This window comes from Fonsecaea pedrosoi (genome assembly GCF_000835455.1).
Source record: "Fonsecaea pedrosoi CBS 271.37 unplaced genomic scaffold supercont1.2, whole genome shotgun sequence".
NCBI lineage: Eukaryota > Fungi > Ascomycota > Eurotiomycetes > Chaetothyriales > Herpotrichiellaceae > Fonsecaea > Fonsecaea pedrosoi.
Window position 1 is genome coordinate 4,094,658 of NW_013550614.1, and position 21,127 is coordinate 4,115,784.

At 53.4% G+C, this 21,127-nt stretch overlaps 9 protein-coding genes across 9 annotated transcripts; 3 read left to right on the forward strand and 6 right to left on the reverse strand.

The window, feature by feature from the left end:
* Positions 1-3,900: 3,900 nt before the first annotated feature.
* Z517_03452 (uncharacterized protein) lies at positions 3,901-4,775 on the forward strand (the record flags this gene model as incomplete). Its single annotated transcript, XM_013432557.1, has 3 exons — positions 3,901-4,134; positions 4,276-4,496; positions 4,646-4,775. 3 exons carry the CDS (start codon positions 3,901-3,903, stop codon positions 4,773-4,775), a joined length of 585 nt encoding a protein of 194 aa, XP_013288011.1.
* A 359-nt stretch (positions 4,776-5,134) lies between these two features.
* On the reverse strand, positions 5,135-6,794 carry Z517_03453 (uncharacterized protein; the record flags this gene model as incomplete). Its single annotated transcript, XM_013432558.1, has 4 exons — positions 5,135-6,002; positions 6,060-6,282; positions 6,348-6,606; positions 6,669-6,794. The coding sequence occupies 4 exons, from the start codon at positions 6,792-6,794 to the stop codon at positions 5,135-5,137; spliced, it is 1,476 nt and encodes a 491-aa protein (XP_013288012.1).
* Positions 6,795-7,344: 550 nt separating this feature from the next.
* On the reverse strand, positions 7,345-9,039 carry Z517_03454 (protoheme IX farnesyltransferase; the record flags this gene model as incomplete). Its single annotated transcript, XM_013432559.1, has 1 exon — positions 7,345-9,039. One exon carries the CDS (start codon positions 9,037-9,039, stop codon positions 7,345-7,347), a length of 1,695 nt encoding a protein of 564 aa, XP_013288013.1.
* A 180-nt stretch (positions 9,040-9,219) lies between these two features.
* Z517_03455 (uncharacterized protein) lies at positions 9,220-10,010 on the forward strand (the record flags this gene model as incomplete). Its single annotated transcript, XM_013432560.1, has 2 exons — positions 9,220-9,344; positions 9,392-10,010. 2 exons carry the CDS (start codon positions 9,220-9,222, stop codon positions 10,008-10,010), a joined length of 744 nt encoding a protein of 247 aa, XP_013288014.1.
* A 45-nt stretch (positions 10,011-10,055) lies between these two features.
* Z517_03456 (uncharacterized protein) lies at positions 10,056-11,198 on the reverse strand (the record flags this gene model as incomplete). Its single annotated transcript, XM_013432561.1, has 1 exon — positions 10,056-11,198. The coding sequence occupies one exon, from the start codon at positions 11,196-11,198 to the stop codon at positions 10,056-10,058; it is 1,143 nt and encodes a 380-aa protein (XP_013288015.1).
* A 1,370-nt stretch (positions 11,199-12,568) lies between these two features.
* Z517_03457 (uncharacterized protein) lies at positions 12,569-14,462 on the reverse strand (the record flags this gene model as incomplete). The annotated part of the gene is made up of 5 exons (XM_013432562.1): positions 12,569-13,273; positions 13,329-13,344; positions 13,410-14,118; positions 14,223-14,259; positions 14,370-14,462. The coding sequence occupies 5 exons, from the start codon at positions 14,460-14,462 to the stop codon at positions 12,569-12,571; spliced, it is 1,560 nt and encodes a 519-aa protein (XP_013288016.1).
* Positions 14,463-15,035: 573 nt separating this feature from the next.
* Z517_03458 (uncharacterized protein) lies at positions 15,036-16,908 on the reverse strand (the record flags this gene model as incomplete). Its single annotated transcript, XM_013432563.1, has 3 exons — positions 15,036-15,762; positions 15,846-16,057; positions 16,159-16,908. The coding sequence occupies 3 exons, from the start codon at positions 16,906-16,908 to the stop codon at positions 15,036-15,038; spliced, it is 1,689 nt and encodes a 562-aa protein (XP_013288017.1).
* Positions 16,909-17,397: 489 nt separating this feature from the next.
* Positions 17,398-19,158, reverse strand: Z517_03459 (uncharacterized protein; the record flags this gene model as incomplete). The annotated part of the gene is made up of 2 exons (XM_013432564.1): positions 17,398-18,891; positions 18,946-19,158. The coding sequence occupies 2 exons, from the start codon at positions 19,156-19,158 to the stop codon at positions 17,398-17,400; spliced, it is 1,707 nt and encodes a 568-aa protein (XP_013288018.1).
* A 362-nt stretch (positions 19,159-19,520) lies between these two features.
* Positions 19,521-20,153, forward strand: Z517_03460 (uncharacterized protein; the record flags this gene model as incomplete). The annotated part of the gene is made up of 1 exon (XM_013432565.1): positions 19,521-20,153. One exon carries the CDS (start codon positions 19,521-19,523, stop codon positions 20,151-20,153), a length of 633 nt encoding a protein of 210 aa, XP_013288019.1.
* Positions 20,154-21,127: the final 974 nt, after the last annotated feature.

Genomic DNA, 21,127 nt, shown 5'->3' on the forward strand with positions numbered 1-21,127 from the left:
GCAGTAGTAGAGAAGGAAGAAGGAAAGCCGTCGGTTTACTTGGGGTTTTGCTTTGGTTGAGGAAGGCGGGTGTAGATCTGCGGTGCGCGGGGAATTTGCTGCAGGAACGGAGGGTCAGTATACTTACAAGGTGATGTGAAGTGTGCAACCAAGTACAGCTCGGGGCAGGTAGACACAGCACTGGCAAAACACAGAGAGAGTATTTTCTGTCGAGGTGGGAAACAAGGGAAGAAGGAAGTGAGCGAGAATAATACAAGTATGGTGGTGCTCTTGACTTTGGGCTAAATAAGTGACTGTGGTTAATAATGTTGCCCTTTGCTTGCCTGGGTCCCACAGGGCTGCAATCTTGTTGAGCTGCTGCGGAAGTCCATTAAACCGATGAAGAGCAACCCAATACAGAGGTGGCCAGGGACCATGATTTCATGCTCTACGCTTCCCTCCATTCAGGGCAGCGGGCGCATTGCTTCAGTGGCCCGACAAAGTGGACAGGAGCGCAAGCCTGGTGATGCTGGTTGCAACCCACGCAGCCGCCAAGAATTTGCATGTGAAAGTCGCAGAAAGTCACAGTCTCGGGCCGCGGAGTCTTTGGTTCCCTCTTTATTTCTCTGACTTCTCATCCCTCCCCTCATTGCAGCGTTTGGTGCTACTGCAACACTGTATCCATTCACTGACTCCCCCGAAAACATGGTGCTGGGTACCTAGGTATGGGACGAACAGTACCTACTAAGGGAATTGCATCTGCGTGGAATGACAATGACACACTGACCATGGGTATGCCCAAACCACCTTCGCTTCTCCTTCGCCTCCCCCTCGCTTCCGCCTCTTGTCCTCTTTGGTCTGTGCCAGGTTGCTAGACTCCTCCCCTGCAGACTATTGCCTGCAGAAGTATTCCAGCCAATCGTGATATTAAACTCCCTACCACATCCATCTCTAATAAGTCGCCGTCTTCACACCACGTACAAAAATCCGATCCGAGTCCCTGAAACTTCCTCATCTCCTCTGGCAATGACATCTTTCTCCTGCGGCCCGAAACGCCCTACCCACCGGTCATGACTTGCGTTACACATGCGCGGGTGGCTGGGACGTCAATGCTTGTTTCATTATCAGACAATGCAGAAGGAGGTGGGATGATATGACTATCTTGGACGAGTAGTATTCTGCAACATATACCCCTGTTGCCGCTGCTGCTACTGCAACAACGGGTAGCTTCCCTGTTAGTCCCCTCGCACAGTCATTTTCTGACCCATCACGCATGATGCAGCAACAATCCAGTTTCCTGGGGTAAGCACTGGAGTGAAGAGTACCTCGTAATCCAGGGATGACGGGCATTCGACAAGATACATGTCACTTGCCGTGCCCTCCACGATCAATTGCCACTGGAGAGACAAGCCAAGAAAATAAGAGGACACTTCCCCTTCCCCGTCGTTCCATCGCTCACGGTCATGGAGATGTGCCAGAGATGCGACTTGCATGATGGATTTTCATATCATTCACAGCCTTCTGGCATGTGAAAATGCATGAGCTGTGGATCCTGCGGCTTCTAAAAACGGCCCTGCATATAATATGTGCCTAAAAGTACCAAGCACCGTTCGGGCACGTTCATTTGTGCCTGTTTCCCTCTCGACCTTTCAGTTCTCGAGTTACCCTCTCTCTCAACCTCGTTCTAGATCGCTCTACATGTACAAAACTTGGGAGATCAATAACGAATAGCACACGGAATGCCGTACTGAGGAAACAGTTTCCATTCCCGTGCCGCTCCCTGCCAATGCCATGCTATCCCCATCCCGTGCCACGCGGCCTGCTCATTCGTTTCACATGTCAAATCTGTGACGTGATCCTCCATCTCCACTTCCATAGTGACCGGTCCGTGCACTCCCACCAATTCTGGAGACCGGGCAGCGAGGTTGATTCTTCATTCCATTCCCACGGGGGCCGGAGACGTTGTTGACCAGGATGAGAGCGGGGAAGCTTCTAGGCAGTCATCCTCATACAGCGAGCGCATGGCGAGGTCTCCTGGGACAGGTCGGCATGCAGAGAGAGATACGCACAGATACGCACGGAGATGTGTTTGTTGCCTCCGAAACCCGAATGAACAAAGAGCATTGCTACCACTGACTGGTACAGCAGCTGGCAATATACATAGTTGCCAGCGCATGAACTGGGTAGGTATCTAGGTTGAAATGGCCGTCGATGTAATTTGACATATATATAGTAAGGGCGCAAACGACGGATGTACTGAGAACATAATACTGGCATGTACATAGCTACCTACCTCATAGTTACTCATTTAACCTACCTTGATAGTATTGAGCAAATCCAGGATACCACTCACTACCCAGATACACACTTCCAAGGTTGACACGAGTTATGTACTCGAACAGTACAGTACAGTACGGGGTACACCTCCACCGAAACATGCCATCCACCTCTCCCTCCCCTCCACTGCATGATCTGACCTATTTCCTACCTAACCATATAATACGACGTTCCAGTATCTCCTTCGTGCGGTTTCTCCTACAGTTCTCGGTGCCTCATGGTATCGCGTCGCAATGCGCGCATCCGCACTACGAGCTATCCATGTACCTACCCAGGTCGGTAGGTAGGTACATGTGCGTATATCAACCCGCGTTCACCGCTGCCAAAAACAGAAAAGATTTCGCCCTTCACCCAGTCCCCGCAACCCCAGGAAGGCTTTGGTCCAGCACCAGAAACAGACGGAGAGACAGACATGGGTTCACCTCGATCAGACAGGCAGATGGACACTGTCAACAGACAGGCAGATAGATAGGCAGATAGATAAATGGATGGAGCAAAACAAAGTCACGTGTCTTCCTCCCCCTTTCCCTCCTCCTCGGGAACTCAATAATGCAGAAAAGAAATAGCCTGGTCGCATCGACAAGGTGCTTTCACTGGCATGTGCATCGTCAATAGTTAGCTGAACTACGGGCGGAAGCACGGTGAAAGAGAAAAGTGATAAATGGGCACATGTCAGGCCGGTGCCTTCAACCGGACTTTACGGTCCACGGTCAATACGATCCATTCGATTGCCATCATCTCTTGCATGTGCTGTATATTGGATCATCTAGTGTCTTGTCATCCACGTGTCACTCCCTATGAACCTCGTACATCTGGATAGAGGCAGACCAAACACAGTGACACCCATCTGGAATTACTCAACAACTTTTTTTGGGGTATGAAATCTAATTGACGTACAAACCAGCATCCCTCCAATGGAAATGCCCACATGTCCTGGATCCCTGCACATCGTCCACAAGCAGGCAGCCCAGGGGAGATCCATTTTTCGGTTCCGAGAGTGGCGGCGCAGGTAGAGGTGAAAGCAGCAAGGGTCGGAATCCCTCTATATACCCTCAGAAGTGGTAGAATTTGCTTTTTCCGGCCCCGAAGCGGTATTAGGCGGTCAAAGACACTGAGGTCGAAAACGTCGCCATATTACCGGCGCTGCTTTTTACGACCGTCCTGACAGTGATTCGGTCTTTCCAACGGCCCGCCTGATTGAGATCTAGTTTCGTCCCTCACGCCAATGATCGCCGTGCGTGGAACGCCGAGGCGGTCGGGTATCGCACCATCCATCCACGCCTGGAGGGCACGACCTTTCGCCCCTGTACTGTAGAGGGTGATTCTACGGGTGCGCTCTCACCCGGCTCGCGTGAGCTCGGTGTGGGCATAGGGCGGCATCACCCTAGTCCTGAAGAGGGGTGAGCGGCAAGCGGTTTCCACTACATTCTCATCTGGGCCTGTTTCTCCGCACGCGACCTGGAAGGCCAGCGAAATACTTCGAAAACCGCGACTTAACCACCACCGTCACTCACAAGCCCGTGGCTACCCACGTCCCAACCCCCTTTCATTTCTCAGCCAGAATTTGCAAAAAACAACACAAACATGGCCGAACGCGCACCCTCACCGACACCGTCCGAACGGGCCCGCAAGGACGCCGAAGACCGCCAGCGCGAAGAGGAGGAGCAGGCGAAACTGCCGTACAAATGGACGCAGACGCTCGAAGAGGCCGAGGTCAGCGTGCCCATACAGGGGAACCTGAAGGCGAGGGACTTGGTCGTGGAATTGAAGAAGACGCACATCAAGGTCGCAGTAAAGGGGCAGGAGCCCATTATTGATGTACGTGCTGTGCTGTGCTGTGCTGCATCGTTACCACCAACGCCTGCTCCCCGAACCCGTTAGGGCGCACTGAACACTGCCATGGTGCCGCGCTACTTTGTTTCCGAACCATGATGAACTGACACTCTTGACCGCTGACAGGGCGACTTCCCCCACCCGATCCAGACGGACGACTCGACGTGGGTCCTGTCGACCAAGCCCGACGGCAGCAAAGAGATCCTCATCACGCTCGCCAAAGCCCGCGGCTCCTACTGGTGGGCGCACATCGTCACGTCGGCCCCCAAGATCGACACGGCAAAGATCGTGCCCGAAAACTCCAAGCTGAGCGAACTCGACGGCGAGACGAGGGGGATGGTCGAAAAGTAGGTTTCTCCCAGGTCTCTCTCCCTCTCTCTATGCTTCACGCTCATGCACTCCACCAAACCCGCTTGGTAAGGGCCGGGCAGCACCGCCGTGTTTTTTTGGCCAGAAGATCAAAATCACTAACGCAGCCGTGCCCTGCCAAATTTAGGATGATGTACGATCAGAACCAAAAGGCCATGGGAAAGCCGACGAGCGACGACCAAAAGAAGGACGACATTCTGAAAAAGTTCATGAAGGAGCATCCCGAGATGGACTTTTCGAACGCAAAGATCGGATGAGACACGAGCGGCGAGCGAAACAGAGGAGTTTGACGGGAAATTGGGAACGACGACTTTGTGGACAGGTCCTCTTTCCCGTGTACAAATTGAATGGATGATGCTATTTGGGACGTTATAAAACTCTACGATTTACGAGTAAAAACAAACGGAATGAAATAAACAGCATAATCAGGAGTTTCGAGAGTCCTTCGGGTCGGTCGTCAATAGCATCGGCAGCATTCCTCGGACCAAACGGTATGAAAACAATCAAGCTTGATACCTTCAATAACGTATGCTACGAAGCTCTAAGAAGTGTGGTCGAGGGAGTTGTTCCTGTCATAGCTTCTCGTCTCCAGAGCCCACTCATCCTTTTCCAGGAGTTACAGCTCATCCCGCTTGCCTGCTCCTCCAGCCTCTCTCAACCGCCACATCTGAATCCCGTGTCTCGGCACCTCAGCCTGCAACATCCCACCACCTTGAACAGTCCCAGCCGGCGTGCCAATCAAGAGGGGGTTGCTCTGATTCAGCCCCCTGGCCCAAGTTGTCTCGCTGGCATTATAGTACCCCGTCGCGTTCCCCACCGCAAGCGTGCCGTTCAATATCTGGGCTGCCACCTCGGTGCTCATGACCGTCTGGTTGCCCCAGACATCGAACAGATCCCAGCTCTTTTGGGCATTCGTGTTTGCGCGCAGGCCGCCAAAGACGTCGACAAGGCTATAGGACATTGTGCGCGAGTTGTTGCCGGCATTGAGGAAGGCGACCACCTGATCGCCATTGCTCAGGCTTCCCTGCCACACGTGGACCTCTCCGAACCCCCACGCGTCCTTGTCGTCGACCTGTTGCCTGACTGTTCGTGAAACGGCGCTGACACTAGGGTCTTGTGATATGGCCAACACGGCCGGGTTGATGAGAATCGCATAATCTTCTGGAGACAGTTGGTCGAGTTTGTTCCCCATGATCAGTGGAGACTTGATGGCGGCCCACATGCTGAAGTGGACTTTGTATTCGTCGTAAGACATGCCGCCGTTTCCAACCTCGAGCATGTCGAGGTCGTTGTAGTATCCCGCTTGGTTTTTGCTCCGGATGGAGCTCGCCTTGCCGAGAATGTTCATGACCGAACAGCCATAGCCGGGCAGCTGGCAGTAGTACTCGTCGGGACCACACGGGCACGACGTCGTAGGCATGGAAAAGCTGTCCTGGATGTCGCCCGAGATGCGGGCACTGTTGGCGATGGTGGACGCCCACTCCCTATTGCTGTGGTCAGTCTGGGACAGGCCAAATCGCCTGGTGAAAGGAAGAACTCACCAAGGTTTGTCGTCTCCCCAATTACACAGCGAATACACAAAGTCCCGACCTGTACCGTTCAAGGCGTTCGACATGGCGGCGTAGCGACCTTGGCTCAGCTTCGGTGTGCCCGAGAGGCCTTCGTTGTAGCAGTTGTCGTATTTCAGATAGTCTGCACCCATGCTTGCCCACCATGCGGCATCCTGAGTCTCGTACCCCAGGCTTCCAGGGTATCCTCCGCAAGCTGTCGATTCCAGCGAAAATTTGGTTAGTGCTAGGAGGGGCGTGACAAAAAGGCGGGCGACAAACTGTATTTGCCCGCACTGCTGTACACGCCAAAATACAGTCCATAGTCGTGGAGTTGATTGGCAATATTCTGGAGGCCCGAGGGGAATTTTGCAGCGTTTGCAACCAAGGTGCCATCCGCACTGCGATTGAGCTCCGTCATGGCATCGTCGAAGATGACGACACGGTAGCCCAGATCACGGAAACCGAGGGACACCAGGCGCTCGGCATTGGTGAGGATTGTGGACTCGTTGTATGCGAGGCCATAAGCATTGTATGTATCCTGTCACGAGCCAGTGGTCAATATGTTTTCAGCAGGTTGATTGAGTGCCGACGGGAGTTTACCCAGCCCATTTGAGGTGTTTGAGCGAGGCCATTGTAGCTCAGGCTTGCCGCCCTCACGTTCTGCAGAAGCAGCGCAAGAAAAAGCGAGCTGCTTCTGGCGGTGAACAACCCGAACTTGGAAGGCATTGTGGTTCCACAGAGAATGTAAGTCAAGGGAGGACCGAACGCGAAAAGATGGAAGGGGTCGAAAGTAAGGAAGGCAGCACCGGGAGGTGTCGTTATAACAATTCATAGTATTCTGCATGCACGCCCGTGGGATATGTTACATTTGCCCGCTTGAGCTGACGGCTATTGAACTGGTAGAGTTCCATTGAATGTTGGATCAACACTGACTCTTCCCCGCATTGTGTGTCGAGGAGAGTGTAATTCAAAGGTTGAAAACGGCGATCTGCAGACTCATGACGCCACAGCACATCTACTGCTGTGCTTTGCCGTGCATTCCCGTGCAGTGCGTGCCTCGCTGTGCCTTGCAGATCTATTCCGGCGAGCAAGCGGAGATGTGCTTGTCCGCTCGCTCCGTGTTGATGCGGGTCGTACTGCGAACTCGGTACAATATACGCCGGTCCAAATGTCTGTCATGTCTGCGAAATCATGTCTCAGTTGTTGCAAGAATACATCTCGTCCATGTCCAGGAAAACGCCTTGTTGTGGAAAAGAAATAGCTTCCGTTGTTGGGTTCAAGTTGGTCTCTTGAACCCCATCATAGCCAAATTAATGTCAGGTGGTGGCGGCCTTTGCCGAGCCTTTGATGGATCCATCCCAAGACCGTCGCCGTCAGTTTCGAGATCACCCTCTTCGTAGATACTGGCGGGTTCATCGGTGCTGAAGAAGCCATCCCACAACCCCTTCTTGCACACCAGAGCTCCAACCAGCACAAGAGGAAGCTGCCATACGCTCGCCCAGAAGAGCCCCCTGGCACTTCCCCCAGCCCCTTGCTGTTTCCAGAAGCGGAACGCCTCCCGAGTCATCCACACATTGCATGCCGTGCTGATGACGAGGAAGCCTTTGTCCACATATCCCGTAGAATAGAGCAGCGCGCATATGGGGAACATGGCCAAGGAGTACCTCAAAGCAACACGTCCGTTTCGAGCAGGATTCGTCCAGGCCAGCATCTTGTGGCCAGCATTTCGATAGTCTTCTCGAATGGTGTGCGACAAGGACATGAAGTGAGGAAACTGCCAGGCAAACAAGAGGGCCGCTAATGCCCAGCCTCCTATCGAGTTCTCCGAAAAGAGTAGATCTTGCCATGAATGATGTTCAGATGTCGCAGCTTCGCCCGCAGCGGCGCACCAGCCCATCAAAGGAGGGATGCCGCCCACAATTGCGCCCACCCACGTGTTCGCCGCTGAGATTCTCTTCATTGGAGTGTAGACCCCAGCGTACAGGAATATATTGAGGGCCGACAAACCGGCCACTGTCGGGTTGGTACCCAGGCCGAGGAGAAGCAGGCCAGACGCACCGCAGACCAACGCAAACAGGGCGGCAGCACGCGGAGAGACCAGCTTTCTCACGAGAGGCCGATTTCGGGTGCGAGACATGAGAGCGTCGTATTTGGGCTCGAAAAGCATGTTGAGGGTGTTGGCACAGGCGCACGACAGAAACGTGCCAGAAGTGAGGAACAGTAATGTCAAGGTCGAAGTGGAAAGTGATGAAGTTGCCGACGAGGATGTGGAAGACAGGATTTCAGGGAGTGGATATAGACTGTATGCCGACGTGGTCGTGAGTAGGATCAGGAAGGATAGTCGCGGTTTGGTGAGTGAGAGGAAGGTGGCCAGCCTGCGTCGGAAGACGGCTGACTTGGGCATTGCGGTGGCAGCAGTTGTCAATTGGGATGAAGCGTCCAACGGAAGAGATTCCTCGGACGCATTCTCGGTGTTCTTTCGTCTCTTCCGTCTTCTGTGTGGGAGTACATCTGCCTCTGGTTCACCATCCTCCACAGCTTTGCTAGCTTCCGGACCAGTTTGGGCGCTCTGATTTTCTTGACTCGGAGGCTCTGCCTTGAAAGACAGAGCCTTTTCCAGTTCTCCTTGTGTCCGCATCCGTGCGACTTCGCCAGACACATCATTTTCCCTTCGTCCTGTCGGTTCCGCCACCGTGCGTACCGCAGCCAGCATCCCATTCTTGATCCATCCTCTCTCAATCGACGTGTTGGCCGAGAAATAGTCGTCCACAAAGCTCTGTGACTGAACAATTGCGCTTCTCGAGGGTCTTTCACCCGGGATTATGCCACTGTGGAGCTTCCGGTTTGCTTGCAGGACAGATCTCAAAGTGCTGTGCGGTCGCGACGGTTGACGAAGACATCGTGCGATGCAGCTTGAACAGACGCGATAGCCAGATCCGGACAATCGGCCTGCTGCCGGAGCAGCAGCCATAACGGCGGTGATCTAAGCTGGCGGGAATCGTAGGGGGTTCATTGAACTACACGAGGTGGTGTGAAGGGTGAAGAGCGAAGTCCAACTTTCCAAGAAGCTTGGAGTGCGGAGTTTGAATCTGTCCCTCATCAACTGACCACTCGCGTCCACAACATTACTACAAACTCCAAACTCGACGATATGGCTGAGCTCACGACAGATCAGGTCAGATCCTTGGATCAAACGCGTCAAAGACTCTTAGCTCTCCATAAGTCCCTGGTCGCTCTGGGATCGGAGCTCGTGACTCAAAACCAACTTCCCACCTGGTAGAGACGCTTCTTCTTCCGACTGGCTCTCGCTAACTGCATCACAGGCCAGCCCTCCAACTACATGCAAACCTCGTCTCTAACAACCTGCAGACCATTGTCTCTCAACTAGCGGAGAATCGGGACACATATCAGTCTACCGTTGCCTTTCCCACACCCAGATTTCCAGGAACTCAACGAGCCTTCATTCTCGAGACCCTCCTTCGAACAAAGCTAGAACCCAATGTGGAAGAGTGGGTGGAAGAGGGGGAGAACATCAATGCACAACAGCACAAAGCCACGTTTCGAGGGCTGTCGGAGAATGACCGCAACGGTCTTTGGCAATGGGCACCTGGAGCGGCCAATGCTGCAGCTCGGAAGCAGAAATGGGGTGCCGACTTCACTTTGGACGAGAAGCAGAAAGGCGTAGAGAACGTATCCACGGGGCTACGCAGGCAACTGGTCGAACCTCCTGATGACGAGGACGATGATGGGCCTGAAGAAGAGGAAGAATACGAGGTCAGCGACGAGGAGGGTGAGGACGAGGATGCAGACAAAATGGACGTCGAACAAAAAGCACCAAAGATTGAGGCCAACACAGCGTCCACAGAAACGAGATCTACTTTGCCAACCGCCAGTCAGCTGAGTTTGGAAGCGTTGCACAAATTCATGACAACTGGACGGTGATCACCACCTGGGTATATCATGGCTTTATTCGAGGGCTGCCGGGTCTCAGGGCACAATGTATGTCCAACTGGAAACCCCATCGTTGCGTCTAAGACCAGACTCAGTCGCTCCGTGCTCAGGCGCACCTATGTTTGAATCGTGCACCCAGAGGAAATTGACCCAATCGCCGTCATCCTTTTCCAAGTTGATATCGCGGTGCAATCTCCATTCGACCTTCACCTCGACGCTCGGCAACGACGATTTGAGGGTCTGCTCGAATTGCCATCTCTCGTTGGCAGCGAGCTGTTTTGCCACCGATAGACTGGACTCAACGACAATGGTCAATTCCCTCAGGGATTCAAGAAAGGCTAGACCCTCGGTGACCCACGCCGCCGTCCACGCGAATGCAGTGGAAGGACGTTCTTGAGAGAAAGGCGCGACCATCAACATGTGCAGCAACCCCACCATTGAGTCCGCCTGCGCCAACAGCAGGTCTCGTGTGGTCATATGGACCGACAATTCTCTCAAGCTGGTATTCGAGTCCTTTTCTGGCTTTTTGCCGGTTTCCGCATTGTCACCGAAGCTGATCTTGTCATCAGTGCCGCCACCGCTCTCGCGCATGGTGCAGTTAGTCTCTGTCTCCGTAACCCCGGCTATTGACCTCAGAATCGACCTCAGGGACCATGCTTCCGTCACACTCGCCAGCAGGTGCAGCTCCAGCCTTCGGATCGCTCGTCGCTGAAAGGGCTGCAGAGCATCTATGAGACGCTTTGTTGCCAGGGTATTCGATCCCATCACCGCCGGGCACTTGACACAATTGACTTGGAAAGGGATCAGGCGTGTTTCCTGGTAGAGCTGGCGGCATACAAGAAGGGACTGCACAATCTTATGGTTTCCACCTCTTGTGCTCGATCCGGGACCCAAGACGTTGTATCCATCCCCCACCGCGTTTGGGGCCCTTGACGGAGAGCGTACTTGAGGTGGGAAATTTGCAGACGAGGCCATAAACACGTACTGAAAAATCCTTTGCCTGAGCTCGTACGGGAGGCTGAGCAGTGGTGACCACGACAAGGCTCCGGCTGCCATCCAGGCTGTGTTGTCCTTTGTCTGAGGTTGCTGCACTCGATGTTCTTGCTCTTCCTCGCTATGAACTGGTGGCTGCCCATGAATCTCTGCAAGCGTCGAAGGCTGGTCTAAATGGTCGGGCATCTTTCTGAGCTAGAGATTTTGATAAGTGCTACCCTGGTTGCTATCCGGTGCCCCAGGCTGGTAGCGAGTGAGAGATGAAGACAGATTGCACAGCGAGGGAAGCCGGACGACTATCCCGCACACTTTTTTTTGGGCAGTCAGCACCAAAAGACAAAGCCCAAGTTTTCACACAAGAGTGAGCCGAGCGAGAGTAGCCAAACTCGACACATTTCATGCTTTTAATCCCCAAGATGGGCAGCCAGCAGAGAGAGATGAATTTTCAAATTTTGGGAGAGTGCATCAGCTCACCAACGTTCGACGTTCGCCGTTCGCCGTCCACCTCGGTTACATGGCGGCGGCTTCTCCCACACTTTTCGTAAGGACTCAGCGGATGGTGTATCTATCTACGTGACGGCACGGGGGGATATATATCGGAGCGGCGGAGCGGTGGAGCCGGTGGAACGGTGGAGCGTCAGGTACGGAGAACTCTACCTACGACGAGGAGGAGGAGGAGGAGGAGGAGGAGGAGGAGGAGGGTCATGGCACATGTACGAGCGCACGACGGGTGGGACAGACGGTCATCGTCATCCTGACAAAGACTAGAGAAGGCGTGCGATATTTGGGATTTGACTGGCAACGAACGAACCAGGCTGTCAGATACGAGACGAGGCGAGACATGGCGAAACGCTTTTGTCGGAAAATATCGCCGCCGCCACGCCTACGCCTTGTGGGTGCCTTGTACGTGATCAGTCAGTCAACCACCGGGCACAAATACAAGTGCAAGTACAGTTTCTTGCACATAGCCAGCCACGCAAACGGCCAATATGAGACTGACATCAGCTTACTACTTCTGGTCGATCGGTCGATACGAGCCCTCGGAGCATTACTTCCCAGGTCTATTATATACGTGATCCCGTAATACCTATGACTACTCGGTACGAATAGGTATGTATGTAGTAAGAGAGTAAAGAGAGGAAGACGTGAATGGCAATGGATTCGCGCTCAGTCTCCACTCTCTCTCTCTCTCTCTTCCCGCTCATCCTTATTAGCCATACAATTACATCACGAGTAGAAGGAGGTACGAGGTATGAGATCCGCCGCTCTCTACTTGGAGCTTCTTTCCTCCTTCCTTCCTCGATGCGGCCGCGAACTACGTGCTGTATGACTTGCGGTGCTTGTAATTAACCTCGTCGCCCCTTCCGCAGTCCACTGGGAAAGGTGTCTGGGTGACAACAGGAATCACACGAGGGGGGCCAGGATGAAATACACACGAGGTATATATGTAACAAGACACAATGTATCCGGTCATGGCGCTACTCTTTCATCTTTTACACACGTCCCAAAAGCCGAGGATCCAACGCCGCCGTGACCACCCTCCAAAATACACCGAATCACAGCATAGCCTTGGGCATCGCCTTGATGGCCTGCCTCACACCGAGATCGGCCAGGATCTCCTCGGTACCGCCCAAGATGGCGTCGAACTTGTACGTTCGGTGGAACTGCTCGACGAAGCGGCCCATGCCCGTCTGGGTGATGCCGCGGCCGCCAAAGATGTTGACGGCATCGTCGGCCACGTCGTGCGCGCACCGCGTCACGTACGACTTCAACAGCCCAATCGGCCCGCCTAGCAGCTTCGACTGCTGGGCATAGTCCATCTGGTTCATTTGGTAAGTGATGGTCTCGAGCCACGACTGGCACGCCTCGGTCTGCGAGATCATCTTGGCGAGTTTCTGTCGGATCACGGGTTGGGTCACCAGCGGCTTCCCAAAGACGATCCTCTGGTTCGTCCACTTCAGGCACTCTTCCACAATGGTGCGCATCCACCGTGTCACGAAGCAAACCATGGCCCAGCGCTCGTGGTTGAAATTGCTCATGATGACGATGAAGCCGTTGTCCTCCTTGCCCAGGAGATGGTTCACCGGCACCTTGACATTGTCGAATTGGACGAATGTCGTGGCCGCCGCCGTGGAATATGATGTCTTGATGCGTTTGGTCTCGATGTTGTCGTCCCGCGGGACCAGGATGACACTGAATCCCTTTTCGGTCTTGCACCCCGTGACGAAATAGTCCGCAAACATGCCGTTGGTGATCCATTTCTGCGACCATGTTAGCTTACCGAATCCAATTTAGAGTGCATCGATTCGGTGTCACCTTTGTCCCATTGATTCTGGCACAGAAGTCAGTCACTATAACCCATTTGCACAACAAGCTCAACCAAAAAAAAGAACTCACATGTAATATTTGCCGTCCTCAGTCTTTGTGGCAGTTGTCCTGATTCCCGAAACATCGCTACCCGCGAACGCCTCGGTGACGGCAAGGCACATGAACTTCTTCCCGCTCAAACACTCCTCGGTGACTTTATCTTTCAACGCAGAATCATTTGCCCACTGCCTGACGGCCGTCAACGAGATCATCATGCCCGCCATGTTTCCGTCCTGGAAGCCTCTTGCCAGGGCGCGCGAGAGCTCTTGTGCGACGATCAAATCGTGGAAATAGTCGAATTCCTCGCCCTTGACATCGCCGAGCAGTTTGCGGCCGTGGAGGTGCTTGCCGGGCCCGAGTCGCATGGCGAGGAGGCCGTTCGAGGCCATCTTATCGACCAGTTCCTGTGAGACGTAGGTGCCGTCGAGTTCTTTTTCTTGGGCTTCGGGGTAGATGTCGCGGTCCACGAACTCTCTCACGGCCTTTTGGAGGGCACGGTGCGAGGCGTTGTAGTAGGGCGTTTTGAACTGGGGGGTCAGCCACAGCGGCTCCGCGTACGGCACCCTCGACAGATCGCCCGGCTGTGGATCGATGACTTCGGGCGTCTCGCCTTGGACCGTGCCGATGCAGAGATTGGCGTACTTCTGGAGAACCTCGTGGCGGTGGAGGTTGTAGAAGGCCGTCGTGGCGTCCTGGCCGGCGACCTGTTGCAGAACGACATTGCCACCGGGATGGGCATCTATTGCAGCGCTGTTGTCAGCCCCATACATTCTCTCTGAGTCACGACCAGCCAGCTGCAGAAAGTGCTGTGTGATTTCGTCAAAGAGGGAGCAGCAAACGCACCGAGAAAGTCTGTCAGGTCGTAAACTTTGTGGTCGATCTGAGAGTTTGAGACAGTCAGTCAGCGCTCGACAAACGCGTCGACAAAAACTGGAGGTTGCTAGAGTGATGTGTTTGGTAACAGGTGCTCTAGGTCTAAAGCGAACTTACGATGCACCACACATCGTCCTCAGTGTTATGCGATGCAACCTCTGCGCGGGTATGCGTCTTGCTGGGGATCGTCTGAGATGCCTTTTGCGCCATGGCTGTATGTGAGATGATGTCAATGGAGAAAAGACTCAGGAAGGTAGGCGAGCGAGGAATTAACGTATCCCGTCAGTCAATATTCGCTCAACGCTCCCACAAAACAAAGAACTTCTTTAAGAATGAGAGAGGCAGCAGCGCGTGGACTTTGGGACATTTAACATGAACTCCAACTTCTCGGACATTTTGTCTTGTTGTCAATGAAACCGAGGTTGAATTCACCATTCTTCCCACCAATCATGATCGACCTCAGAGACAATCGAATTGGCTGGCTTGTGATTGGCCCGCAATACCCGGCTAAACCAGGCTGCACGAGGCTGCACAAGGCTGGGTCGAGTCGGAACAAACTACGGACATCACTCGGATTTTCCTTTGTCATACGACATTTCGGCTTGCAGTGATTAGACCTCGCATCCTCAAGCGACTAGTGTCGACGCCTCCTGCCTCTCTAGCATTTTGGAGTGGTCGATCGCACACCCTTTATAGGAGAAAGGCCCAAAAAGCGCTGGATCGAAAATGCCCACTTCGGGGATGCCAAGCAAGTTTGCCGTAGTAAGCCTACCTCCGCCACATCTAGTCCCGCGTCTTGCTCAGCTTCGCATTGACCACGTCCACAAGCTCCACCGTGGCTTGAATATAGGGCGTGATGGTGTTTCGGACCAGAGTTCTCTGCTCAAAGGCGTATGCCATCCCGATGAGCAACTCTTCACTGAAATGTGGCCCCATGAAACTGATTCCGAAAGGGAGATTAGGTGCGGTGGCATTCAGATTACCAAAGTCGTTGGGAGTAACTGCTGTGTCGGGAGGGAACGCTCCGAGAGGTACTGTTACGACGGGTGAGCCAATCAGAGCAGGGAAATTGGGCGAGAACTCCGTTGGCAACACCAGAGCATCCAAGGAGTAGTTGGCAAGCGCGCCTGTGACCCCAAGTGGACCGGCCAGATACGTGTTCATGGTATAGTTAGACCAAAAGTTTGGCGACGTGTTGTTGAAGCCCAGCTCCAGCGCGCCGTCCCAGACTAACGTGTCACGCTCAGGCCAATCCTCCAAAGGAAATGAATGAGTAAAGTTGCGAACGTCTGCCACAGAGTAGACATGGTTGGGATTGTGCGAGAGCTGCGAGAGATAGTTGGCAAGATCACTGATAAAATCCGCTTCCAGGACGATGTTGGAGAAGTTGCCTTCATTGAGAGCGTCATAGCCAGTGAAGTTGGTGTAATCAATGATGGTCGCTCCTGCAGCACGAAGGACGTCTAGGGCAGCGTCGAAGACAGGAACGATTGGTGCAGCAGTTGCGTCACTACAGACAGAGATTAGCTCTGTACCGATATAGAATGTTGACCGTTTGATCCGTGTCACTTCGGTCAGGACAGGGATACTGACAAAGATAGATCAATGAGGTTCCGTGGTACGCCAATCCTCTTTCCTTGCAGGGCCGAAAAGTTACATGCCGCTACGTAGTCAGGAATGGTGTCGAAGGGAATTGCAGATGTGTAGTTGTCGTATGGAGACTTTCCCGCTATCGCTGACAGAACGTAGGCCGCATCTTTGACGGTCCGAGCCATGGGCCCAACAGTGTCTTGGTGTTCAGATATCTGAAGCAGATGCAGTCAGTGCCCTGACGGGAACAGTGAATCGACGTTGATGTGCTGGGATATCGAACACGGATCGCATGTCGTATGCGCGGGCCACTCACGGGAACAACCAGATCACGAGACGTCAATCCAACAGTAGGCTTGATTCCAACAAGATTGTTGACGTCCGAAGGACTCAGAATGCTGCCATCCGTCTCAGTGCCCAAGGCAGCCAAGGCCAGTCCCAACGAAGAAGAAACGCCGCTGCCAGAACTGCTACCACTGGGATCTTGACCAGGATAATAAGCACCGACCGTCTGCCCTGCGATGGCAGACCAGCCGTTGCTAGTATTGAACGATCGGTAATTCGCCCATTGGCTCAAGTTGGTCTTCCCTAAAATCACAGCCCCAGCCTTCCTCAGATTGGCGGCAATTGTGCTGTCTCGAGGAACCTTGGCACCGGCAAGCGCATGAGAGCCGGCAGTATTGTCCATTTCATCAGCAGTAGCAATATTGTTTTTGATCAGTATCGGTATACCATGGAGTGGACCACCAACGATGCCTTGCGCACGTTGCCCATCGAGTTCTGCGGCGATAGAAAGGGCATCTGGGTTGAGCTGGGTCACCACATGCAAAGTCGCGTTGACTTCCATGATGCGTGCAATGTATGCTGTGACAAGATCGACGCTTGTGAACAGGCCCGATTCCAGCCCGCGGATGAGGTCTTCTGTGGTGGCCTCGATCAATGGGGGAAAATCAGTGCCATTAATTGCCGTGCGCTGATTCCAACATGAGCGTGCAGCGGTCAGAGTATTCAGCGACAGTGAAACCAGCAGGACTCCCAGCAGTCGGTATACTGATCCAAACGCCATGTTGGTGAAAGTCGGACACGATGAAGGTAATGCGCAGAATGAGGCCGACGGGAAGCTCTTTGTGCTCTTTTTGAGTCGAGAGCGGCTTGCAGGCCCGGATCACGGATTATGCACAAGTTGCCACACAGATAGCTTGAGAGAGAGCATCCTGAATACACGCGTCGATCAGTGTCCACCTGGTCGATAAGCCGGGGCCATTGCAAAAAGGTTGCTCTGCAATTGGCTGATGCCTTTGTCTTGATCTGCATCGATACAGTCGGGCAAGGCGCTACCCCACAACATTGCAGACGAGCAGACTTATCGAGCTGCCAAATTAGGCAGCTCAAAGTCGGTGCACTGACCAACACAATTCCCGTAAAATGCACCAAGCCGAACAGCAAGGTCATCATGATTCATATTTGACCCTGCTGGAGATGTATACCAGACACTGGTTTAGCTTTTTGGCTCGAAGCACTTTCCGGGTCATTTGGTGGATGCCATTGCTCTCTTCTAGTGTGCGCCTACTTTGGCTGCTCGCCGCGTCGAGAGGACCCGTTTGACTTCCCTCAAGAGGCCAACAATCAGCGGAACTCCGACAGGGCCCAAGAGTGGAAGGAGCACGGCGATTTTGTGCTCGTCGGGAAAGTAGACCTGGCCGACCATGGATTTGTCGAAAAACGCCTTTTCGCTGTCTTTGAAGGCAGTTTTCGCATGTTCGAGAGTGAGATCGAATCTGCCTTCGAGCAAGAATATGCAACACGCTTTGAGGTTGGCAATGGAGTCGTCAACTAGCTGAGCGACGTGTCTCGGGATTGGAATGTTGCTGAGTCGTTGAGCCAGTCGAGCAAGCGATCCCAGACTAGACGCGGCATGTAGGGAAAGGGAAAGAGCTGATAGGCGTTTGTAGGCGTCGAGTCGTAGCTGAAGCGGCCGTGGCGGACCAGGATCACCAGGATGCGAAACCCCCAGCAAGGACAGTAATTGCAAGGCAAATGTCTCGAAGGGCAGGTGCAAGAGCTCTAGATCAAGATAAGCAGGTACCATGTTGCCGTGGACAGCGTGCAGGTACAGAGGTGGATTGAGAATTTGTATGCCTCCCCATTGAGGAATCAGCCACGAATTTTCGTCAACCCCATCGACGCGCAGAGGTATCTGATCCCTGGCTGGGACATAGAGGATGAAGTTGAGCGTAGGTCCATCTCCAATGGAAGGCGCTAGAGGCCACTCTGCAGAATTCACAAACGCTGTGAGCTCGTTCTGCTGGAGGAAAGTGCCGTTTTGTCCTTCTCGGCGAGTCGGTTGGATGGTGGGAGGGAGAGTCGAATATAGTTGCACCTGGGTCTGGATCTCGAAATCGGCAATCGACGAGAGTGCTTGTACCAGAGGGCCAATGTGGTCTCGGAGTGCTTCGTCAATGTCCCACCCTGCAGGAGCACCGCTGGCCGTGAGCAGAGAAAAGGTGAGATGGAATTCGGGAGACGGTTTGTATGCTCGATTGAGCTGCTTTTCGACTTTGACAACGACATCGTAGGGTTGAGATCTCAGAAATGCCTGTGCATTGTGACCGTGACTGGTTAGAGAGACAGTCTGAAGCGCAGCTGCAATTTGTTCTTCTCTAAATAGTGCATAGAGGCTTTCGGCAAGAATTTTGGCAATGTCTCCCCCAAGACCTGAGGGGATACTGGCACGTGCAGTCGCCGTGACAGCGTCGAGAGTGAATGCAAAGTTACCCTCAGTCGGTTCAAGGAGAATCTTCAGAGCGGGCGTTCCATGGTGTAGGGATGCAGGATCCTCACCGCAGCTCGCGCCCATTGTCTCTCTCTTTCCACCAGCGCCCTGGCCATCCCGTCCTAAATTGACCAGGTGAAGTCTCTGGTGGAAGGTCGGGTACTCGTTGAGGTCATCCAGGGCTCGCTGGGTGTCCTGTACCAGTTTCTGGGCGTCTGAGCAAGGTAGGTTGGAGGCAGAGAGCCAGATATGTAGAGGAATCGTTGTGGGTGTATTCTAGAGTCTGTGATCAGCATCGACCCGCCTGCGATACTGGTGTGTGTGGCTTACAAGTCCGTCTGCCCAGTCCAGCATGTCCTGCAGTGGCAGGCTTGCCCGATAGATCGAGGTGGTTTGCCACCATACTGGGAGTCCCAGCAGTATAATCACCACCCAGAAGGAGAGTACAATCTTTGTTCGCAGGCTCACAGCTTCGGGTGTTTCGGGGGGAGGCTGTTTCGACAAAGGTACAGCGTCGGGAGGAGTGGTAGGGACTTGCTCCATTGCGGCAGGTCCAGGTGCTAGAGAGGCAAATCAACGATCGGGTTCTGCTGATTATTCCTCATGACACGTCCATCACGACCGAGGAAGCATTGCTGGCCTCTAGATATAGAGGGCTGTTGGCAGTTTTAGAAGGACAATGGAAATTCGGTATTGCAACGTGTTTGCACGATTCAGACGCTAGCCTGGCCAACTCTCCACCTGAGTCAGTAATTTGAGGAAAGCCCTAGCCATCATCACTTTTTTGCTCCTCGACACCCGTCCACCCTTGTTCAGGGCCCAACGCTCACTTAGACATGATGTATTTATTATAAAAAGAGGTCCAGTCTCTTTATAATCTGCCCTTGGAGATGTTTGGGCCAAACATGGCCGTTCGCCGCACGGCTAGTGTTCTACTCAGCTCTCAAGCTCGGTTCGAGCCGGCCGTTTTGATATCATCAAATGCACGACCGATACAACAGACGAGAACACTCTTCGACTCACTGCTGTCTTCAACACTTGGGAATTGTGCGCTTCGTTCTATGAGTCACACCAAAGTTCTACCGTACTCCGCCGCAACGGTCTTCAAGGCCGTCTCCGACGTGGCGGGTTATCCGACATTTCTACCCTTTACCATTTCCTCCAACGTCACATCAAGGGATGCTGCGGGCTATCCGACCCGAGCTAGTCTGAAAGTTGGGTACGCGACACTCGGCATTGAGGAAGATTGGGAAAGCATCGTCCGGTGCGATCCAGCTCGAGGGACCATCGAGGCGAGAAGCAGCGAGGAGCACAGTAACGGCCTTTTTGAGACACTGAGTACGAAATGGCTCATCGCACCTTCGAAGACGGCAAACGACAGCACCGCTGTCAAACTGAACGTCGACGTCAAGTTTCGAAATCCACTCTACGATCAAATGTTTGCCCAGGTCGAGGGTAAGGTTGCAAGTACAATGATGTCTGCCTTTGAAAAGAGGGTTGAAGAGCTCCATGAGCAGCAGAAGATGCGGCCACGGTGAAAGGCAGAGTGCACCAAGGAGCGGAGTTTGATTGCCAGGGACATGCGTCAACGGTCATAAATTCCTCCAAACACAATCACATCAAGGAGGTTGTTCGCCTATCCACCAGTTCGTGAAGCTCGCTGCCTCGGAGGCTCGACCAAGACACGACTGAGCGCGTGTCAATCTGCTTCATCCACCCAGAGTCAACCACTCCAATCTCTTGGTCTGTTGTTTCTGGATTGAGCAGAGGTACCAGCGAAAGGGGCAATTGGGAAGGGGTAATCCAGGTCGTTTCATAACGACGATGCATCAAGCATGTTCAACACTCCACTCCGCTCCGATCGAACATATACATGACGATCTGTGCGCGACGACGATTTTTTCATCCCAAGCTTGTAAAGGGGCGATCTGGATCGGGGTTAGAAAAGGACTATATTGCTGAGTGATAGAGCGCTCTCCCTGCTCAAAACTGTATTGTAGATAGTCCTAGCGGCTAGATGTATCAAAATGCATACCCCTACATTTTCAACCTGCGGGACCGGCAGTTTATCACAGCATCACCGCATCGTCACAGAGTCATAATTCCCGAAGCGATGGGACTGAGTGTCATGGCTGGGCGGCTCGAGGAGGGGAGAACCGGAAAGAGGGACTACCGATCGAGATGCGGCATATTTCGCTCGCTGGTGTAGAGAAAAGAAAACCGGAGCTGCTTGCACAATGGATAACCAAACAGGGAATTTCTTTGTCGTCATAATTGGTGGCTCGTCCTCGTCGTTTTCATTGGGCATCTCGAACAGAGAGATGTTCTCACTGACTCGTACCGAGTAAGAGAACGTGCCAAGTCGGTAGGGCCTGTGATACACACAACAAGCAACAATTCACGACCGAACCCCAAACGGTGAGGGGCCGACTAACTAATTAATACTCGTGCAGGACGTGTGACAAGACTGGAGATGAGATGGCCGGAACTGATGGCAGTCCAGGGCATGGCA